The sequence below is a fragment of the Eschscholzia californica genome, unplaced genomic scaffold (genome assembly GCF_041429995.1).
Source record: "Eschscholzia californica isolate CP2 unplaced genomic scaffold, dmEscCali1.0.p SCAF_5, whole genome shotgun sequence".
In the NCBI taxonomy this organism is placed as follows: Eukaryota; Viridiplantae; Streptophyta; class Magnoliopsida; order Ranunculales; family Papaveraceae; genus Eschscholzia; species Eschscholzia californica.
In genome coordinates this window covers 29,967,157-29,975,603 of record NW_028238472.1, presented here as the reverse complement: position 1 = coordinate 29,975,603, position 8,447 = coordinate 29,967,157, and the positions used below count along the sequence as shown (strand labels likewise).

Genomic DNA, 8,447 nt, shown 5'->3' with positions numbered 1-8,447 from the left:
TTTTAATGTTTATCATCTTCCTGGCTTGAAGGGAACACTAGTGTTTTGCCTCACTCATCTTCTGCCATGAATACTCCTTAAACAAAAACAAAAACATTTAAACTCATCTTCTAGCCTTGAATGGTATCATTTAATGTTATCATTTTAATGTTCTTAAATCTCATCTTTTAGCCTTGAATGTTATCATTTAATGTTTCTTTTGCTGGACTGCTCCTTAAAGACAAACAGTTAGACTCTAGAACTCATTCATATTTGTTTTGCTTGACTGTCCCTTTCATGTTTCTGCCATGAATACTCCTTAAACAAAAACAAAAACATTTAAACTCATCTACTTGAATTGAATGAAATAATTTCAAGATGATAGATATACTTCCAACAAAAGTCACCAAAATGATGAATATTAGGATCCTTTAAACAACTCCTTCGAAACAAATGATTTACTGTAACACTGGTTCATTCCCCACCCATCAAGTACTTCAAGATCACCACCCTTAATGAATCTGTATATTTACTAGTCAGTATACAGTTCCCTTTTTGTTTTATAGTTGGTTATACATTTTGTAGTTCCTACTTAGTTATATAGTGTGTGTTCTTGGTAAGTTTTCTGTGCATGTTTCCCTACAGTGGCCAAGTTGACCTTACATTGTTCAGTTCCCGTTTTGCAATATGTCTATACTTTTCGTTTCTTTAACTTTTGCAGGTTGGAACGTCATATCTCTAATCTTAACACGTCAACTGTGAATCGGTACATTTTCATTCCTTATATGTTCGTTTTTATTGTTCAACTAAACTGTACAATTTTACGTTCCTTATCCGTTAGGCCGTTCCATCGTAGTTGGATAGTTTACAGTACATTCTTCAGTTCCCGATTTATTCTCTTATGCAGAATGAACAGAGAAGAAATGGCGTCCCAGTCAAATGAAGAGTCCATTGGTGAAGCAGAACGTGAATTCTTCAGTCCCCACCCATCAAGTACTTCAAAATCACCACCCTTAATGAATCGGTATATTTTCATTCCTTATATGTTCGTTTTTATTGTTCAACTATACTGTACAATCTTACGTTCCTTATCCGTTAGGCCGTTCCCTCATCGTTGGATAGTTTACAGTACATTCTGAAGTTCCCGATCCTTCTCTTATTGAGAAGAAATGGCGTCCCAGTCAAATGAAGAGTCCATTCGTGAAGCAGAACGTGAATTCTTCAGTCCCCACCCATCAAGTACTTCAAGATCACCACACTTAATGAATCGGTATATTTTCATTCCTTATAGGTTCGATTTTATTGTTCAACTATACTGTACAATCTTACGTTCCTTATCCGTTAGGCCGTTCCCTTGTCGTTGGATAGCTTACGGTACATTCTTCAGTTCCTACGTAGTTATACAAGGTGTGTTGTACTTGGTCAGTTTTCTGTACATGTTCCTTCTCCTCTTCACCTTATTCCTGTAATTATTCAGGTTTGAACTTGAATTCTTCCCTTCGAATGCTTCAAATTTGTCAAGATCATCACCCTCAATGAGTACAGAAGCAATGAATCGGTACATTTTCGCATCTGTTCTCCCCGTTCCCCTTCAGTGTCCAAGTTGGCCTTACATTATTCAGTTCCCGTTTGCAATATGTCTATACTTTTCGTTTCTTTAACTTTTGCAGGTTGGAACGTCATATCTCTAATCCTAACACGTTAAATGCGAATCGGTACATTTTCATTCCTTATATTTTCGATTTTATTGTTCAACTATACTGTACAAATTTACGTTCCTGATCCGTTAAGTCGTTCCCTCGTCGTTTGATAGTTTACGGTACATTATTCAGTTCCCGATTCCTATATATCTATATATTTCTTTAACTTACGCAGGTTGGAATGTGGTTTTTTCATGCCTAATTCGTCAATTGTGCCTCGATCATACACTTCAATGATTCCACAAGAGTTGAATCGGTACAGTAATTTGTGTGTTATACCTTTTTTTGACTGGGAGTTGTAAAATGTCTGGTTCACAATTAAATGTAAGGTAAATTAATCTGTTCCTAGTTTTAAACTTTGTGTATTTTTGTAGGTCGCCAAGTGATTTCTTCTTACTCCCGCCTTCTAACCATGGTGATGGTTCCACTGCTCTTGTCAGAAGAGAACCTCTCCGGTCCGAGAGTTGGCCTGAAGTATTCACCCATGAGGGTCAAGAATTTCCTAGCGGTGTGATTGCATTTCGCCAGGCTCTCAGTCGATACTCAATCAAACACGCTTACAATTATGTGTTTGTGAAGAATGACCGCGATCGTGTCACCTGTGTTTGCAAAAGTACAAAATGCAAGTGGAAAATACTCGCGGTTGCTCCTCTTAAGTCGAGATCTATGTTTATCCTGAAAGCCTATAACCCCGTTCACACCTGTGAAGACTTCATCACTGGTGTACGCAAACCTCAACTATCGACTGAAGCTGTTAGTTTATTGATTGCAGAAGACATTAGAGAGAACCCTACCAAGAGCACGACGGATATTGTTAGTTCCTTCAAAAAAGATTATGGTATTAAACTGAGTTACTACTACTCATATCATGCTCGAAATGCGGCAATTTGTATAGGATTTGGTGATGAAGATGATTCCTATGCAAAACTCTCCTGGTACGTTGATGCTCTATTAAGATCTAATCCTAACAGTCATATCGATCTGGAAGTTGATGAAGAGTCGCATCGTTTTGTAAGAATTTTCATTGCTCTTGGAGCATGCATAGAAGGTTACAAGCATTGTAGACCTCTGATATTTGTTGATGGTACGTTTGCTAAAACAAAGTATAATGGATGTATTCTTCCTGCAGTTGCGAAGAATGGAAACGACGGTAATTATTCTATTTCTCTTGAAACTGTTCCTCGTACATTATATAATTGTCAGAAGACTAAACCGTTATCTGTCCATTTGTTAGTTCCCGAGACATGCTTACATTTACAAGAAACAGTAATGTTTATACTCAATCATTGTGTCGTACGCAGGTTTTTTCATTCTTGCCTATGCTGTTGTTGATGTAGAAAACGATCACAACTGGCTCTGGTTTTTTGGGAATTTGAAGAATTGTATAGATATTGGTGAATCACTAACTTTTATGTCTGATAGGCATAATGGTATATTAAATGGTATTCGGAATGTATTCCCATCGGCCAACCACTCCTATTGCGTGTGGCACTTGCGGAACAATTTGAATTTACGAGTTAGAAATGGTGCCAAGAAGTCAGATTATTTCCAGTCGTTGATGTTCAAAGCGGCTCGTGCACTTACTACCTCAGACTTTAGCAAATACACTGGGGAGATTTGTGTAATGGGTGGGGCTAGAGCTGAAGCTTTTTTGAACTCAGTCGACCCTGTTCATTGGGCAGATGCCTTCTTTCCAGGGAAAAGGTACGGTTTAATTTGCTCTTCCTTGTCTGAGTCCTTCAATTCATGGATCCGAGACGAGAGAGTTATGCCAATAACAGTCATGCTCGATATGCTGCGCATGAAGATCATGAATATGATGAACGAGAGGCGAGTTGAGTCATCTAGTTGGTCTACCTTCTTATGCCCGAAGGTAGATAAAGAAATGCAACTGCGTTACAAAGTGGCTTGTAGTTGGACGTGCGTCCAGTCCGGAGAAGCTCAGTACGAGGTATTGTCTATACCCTCCCATTCAGTTGACTTGGCCCAACGGACCTGCACTTGTCGCAAGTGGCAAGTAGAAGGCATACCATGTGAGCATGCGATTCTTTGTATAAAAATGAACGGTGGTGATGCCTCTTCATTTTTTGATTCCAATTTCACTACCGAAGCCTATTGTAAGACGTACAGTCATCCCGTTAAGCCTATACCTACGTTTGATGAGCCTAAATCATATGACCCAGACACGATGATTCTTCCTCCTCTCACAAAGAGACGTCCTGGTAGACCTCGTATCACTCGAATTGAAAGTGTCGGGTATTTTCCCAAAAGACAGAGGGTGTGTGGCAGATGTAATCAACTGACGACCCACAATCGTGCATCCTGTAACGAACCAATATAGCGATGGGTTAGCACTTATCTATCTGATTTTGTTTAGCACTTCTTCAAGTGCCCAGTATTTTGTTAGCACTTCCTTTGAAAATGTAAGTTTCTTTTTGTTGTCTACTGTTGTATGTAGAGTACATTTCATGATTTGCAGTATATGTATTTCTTTATAGTAAACTGTTTTGTTTACGAAACAGAACATTGTAAAACTTTTAGTACATTATAAAACGGTCAGTACATATGTTAATGCCTGTGTGTACATTATTGTATTTTGTATGTTTATTGGAACAGAAACATTGACAGTAAATCCTTCACCTCGGTTAGAAGGCGGGAGTACGAAAAAATGACTTCGCTACAAAGTTTAGAAACATGAACGAATTAGTTGTACAAGTTTTTACCCTTCAAAAAGTTTTGTTGTCCACCACCAAACGGACAGTACATTATAGAACGGACAGTACATTATATAACTGGCAGTAGATTATGTTATGCCTTGTGACCTGTATGGTATGTTGTATGTGTATTTGAACAGAAACATTGACAGTAGATCCATCACCATTGTTAGAAGGCGGGAGTTAGAGAAAATCACTTGGCGACCTAGAAAATATACAAAGTTCAGAAATAGGAACGAATCAATTTACACTACATTAAGTTGTGAACAAGACATTTTACAACTCCCACTCCAAAAAATATTATAATACTACCAAATGTGTTATTTGATAGTTTCTAACCATTGAGTACCTTTACATCTTGTGTCCTTTGGACGAAATTGTACATAATGATTTAGTCTAAGTTGTACAAGTTTTTACCCTTCAAAAAGTTTTGTTGTCCACCACCAAACGGACAGTAAATTATAGAACGGACAATACATTATATAACTGGCAGTAGATTATGTAATGCATTGTGACCTGTATGGTATGTTGTATGTGTATTTGAACAGAAACATTGACAGTAAAGTATAAAACTTACAGTACATTATCTAACTAAAATACCTTTGGTCGAAGTTGTAGAATTTTAAAACCTTAACTTAGTTTTTCACTCTGGCATAATACAAAACAGAAGTATTTTTCAGTACAACAGAAGTTAATAACATTTCCACAACATTTTCACAATTATCAGCCCTCCTTTTTCATCATCTTACTCCAAGCCTTTTGTGACTCCCTTAAAATTTTGTACGTCACCTCCGTTCTCATTCTTCTAGCTCTGTCGCTAAATTGTTCGGGCTGCGTGCAACTGTTTGGCATGTTAAAGTCTTGACTGTCTATGAATATTCTTTCCAGATGCAGCATTACGTAAAGACCGCAGTCCGGTCTGCCGGATAAAAAAAAAATTCATTATACGAAGTTGTAGACATTAGAAGAAGTAAACAAGAGAATGGGACTTACTCTTTCCCTTGCTGTGGACATTCTTCTTTCCTTAAAAATGGGATCTTTTTCTTCAGTCGTTTTCGTCCGTAGTTCAATTCATTTAACACACCTGCAAGGAGTATTGCAAACTCCCTTGCATTCTTGTTGTACGTTTGAGCCAGCTGTCGATCATTGATTAGAGAATTATAGTGTGTCCAATCATTTTCATGGAACCTATACACCAGAAGCGTCCAGTGGTAACCATAGTATGCATCATCGGCGTATGGTGTGTTAATTGGAACATACAACGCTGAGGTATGGCCTCTGATAAACTGCTCCATAATTCTGGTCTGTAAATTTGCAGTTATTATATCGGGGTGCCGTTTCTGGTTGATCAACGTCTGCAAATTACCAATCATACATTTTAACAAATATTTGATAGTAACACAATACAAAAAAGTGCGAAACAATCTTACGTAGAGGATGGCTGACAAGAATATGATCTCTTTGCTTTTGTTATCTGGCCTGCTGTGAAGGTAGTCTGCAAACCAATCGATGATTTGAGAGTCGCACTCTCTATACATCATTAGATCATCTAACTCTTTTCCAGTTAGACGGTGTTCATTATCTTTCTTCCACACCTCCAGTCTGTACCGTACATGTCATAATTTACGAGACATTCAATAATGTACGCGACACATTCAAATGTGTAATAAATTAAAATATTTACAGGAAACTTACTTTTTCCAGCCTTTCTTGCTGAACTCTAGCAGTAGAGGTCTTTCTTTCTGAAGCACATAAGGCCAAAGCCCTCCTATTTTCCAGTCACCTAAGCTTTGTTTGTCTTCTTTGTTCAAATTCATGGATTCCACAGCCACAATTTCCTTTCCCGTATCTGCCTTGAATGTCGCTTTCCGCACACGTGGGTTTTGCTTCACCCTTCTTATAAGAGAATTCTGAAGAGCCTTTGACCCTGATTCTCCTTTGCTTGCCACTCTCTTTGGAGGGGAAACATTTTTCTTTAGCACTTCTTCGACTGACTCTTTGCCCATTTTGATTATATCTGCAAAATCAGAATTAGGTGGTGTCTGCAAAATATCTGAACTATTATGTTTGCTCGTCCCCTCTTCTGGTGGTGCCCAAACCACTATTTGTGTGCAGTCAATTCCCAGATCAAAGCTTGGTTCAGTTAGTTGGTTGTTGCTGATTGTACTACCATTCTCTTCACTTGCTACATTTTTTTAATACAATGTTAGAGATTAGGTTTGTTAAATAATTTATAATCACTATAATAACATAAACTTCATCTATTTGAATCAAAAATATGCGAATCTTACCTTTTAACAAGTGAACTTTATGTTGTGGTTTTAGTGTTTCCTCTCTGTTATGAATCCTCTGAAGCCAAGAGTCATCGTCGCTCGATAAATTAACATTCTTGCCCCAAAGCTCATCTCTCTCATCCTTTTCGTCCTTCTCTTTGTATTTATCTGTTTTTATGTAATCGGGAATTAATATATGTCATTGAATTTTTCAAATTTACTGGTAAGGGAACAACTGAGGATGCAGGGTAAAATTCCCGATCAGTTAACTCAATCCCAGTACCCGTTTAGTAACATGTTGTTAAACGATATGCAGAATAACATGAATTAAAGTTCTGTTAAAGTAAACATAAGTTCATAAAAACCTTGACTAAAAGGAAACCACCTAATATGTCATAAAGTACCGTTGTTCAAGCCATTTTAATACGATAACCACTAACACTAAACATGGCATAAAACCTCCTATCCTTAACTACTCTTTAGTACTATTTAACTTTGATTGAAATGAGTTTGACTGTAATCGAGATTAGAGATTGCCTTTTCCTTTGCCGGCATGCTTTTGTTTCTTTGCATCATCCTCTGACTCGGCCGATTCATCATGATCATCTGTTTCACTGTCACTTTCCTCTACTTGACCGTCTTTCACAGTTTATTCTTCACTTTCAGTTTTGTCTTCATCACTTTCAGTACTTTCTTCTCCATTTTTTTCTTTTATTTCAGTTTCCTTCTTACCATCATTTATCTGCATCTGTTCTTCTTCACTACTCTCACTGTCGGTCTCACTTATCTGACTTTTTCCTGCCTTATTAATCTCATTTTTGTCCACTACTCTCACTGTCTCTTCTTCTTCACTACTCTCACTGTCACTTTCCTTCTTACCCTCATTTATCTCCATTTGTTCTTCTTCACTACTCTCACTGTTGGTCTCACTCTCACTTATTTGACTTTTTCCTGCCTTATTAACCTCATTTTTCTCCACTACTCTCACTGTCTCTTCTTCTTCACTACTTTCACTTTCACTATCACTCTTACCTTCCTGGTTCCCCTCATTTTTCTCTATCTCTTCTTCTTCTTCTTCTCTACTCTCACTTTCAGTTTCACTTCCTTTTTTATTCCTCTCCTCATCCTTTTCTGTCTCACTTTTATCCTTACCCTCTTCTTCTTTATCAGTTTCACCACTATCAGTTGCACTTCTTTCTTGTTCCTTCTCCTCTTCTATATCTTCCTGTCTTTTATCCTGCTCTTCCCTCCCATCACTCTCACTTACATTTTCTTCTTGTTCTTCCTCCCTTGCTGCTTGCGCAGTTACTTCCCCCTCAGGTTCTAGCTGTTCTTGACTTGGACCCCCTTCATATGTTGCTGTTTCCATTCTATCTTTTGATTGCAGCACATCGGAATAAGCTTTTACAGCTGAGTCTCTTTCCGCGCATGCTTTGACCAGCTCTTGTCTCAAAAGGGAGATTTCTCTTTCTTGGTTCTCTATTCTTTTCAACAAATTGGTTAAGCTCTTTGGATTTTCTCCTTCTAACAAAATTCTACTTTCAATATCATTTTCTGGCCAGATTCTTCTTTCATATACCTGCAAGATTTTCCATATATCAGAAAGTAACATAACTTACTGAAAACTAGAAAACTGACAAGACATTAGAAAACTGACGGTTAATTACCACACTGACAGTACATTTTAAACCTGTTGATATGATGGGCCTAAAAGGTTACCCTAAAAGGTCTCCACCCGCAAGTATACGGGCGTCAAGTAATAACCCGGTAAGACAGGGATC

The 8,447-nt window shown here is 37.8% G+C and overlaps 1 protein-coding gene across 1 annotated transcript; it reads left to right on the top strand.

Moving 5' to 3' along the window:
* The first annotated feature begins 883 nt into the window (after nucleotides 1-883).
* Nucleotides 884-4,251, top strand: LOC147538159 (protein FAR1-RELATED SEQUENCE 4-like). The gene is made up of 6 exons (XM_086642264.1): nucleotides 884-972; nucleotides 1,457-1,537; nucleotides 1,650-1,694; nucleotides 1,855-1,935; nucleotides 2,054-2,829; nucleotides 2,981-4,251. The coding sequence occupies exons 2-6, from the start codon at nucleotides 1,515-1,517 to the stop codon at nucleotides 4,018-4,020; spliced, it is 1,965 nt and encodes a 654-aa protein (XP_086498390.1). The 5' UTR covers nucleotides 884-972; nucleotides 1,457-1,514; the 3' UTR covers nucleotides 4,021-4,251.
* The last annotated feature ends 4,196 nt before the right edge of the window (nucleotides 4,252-8,447 follow it).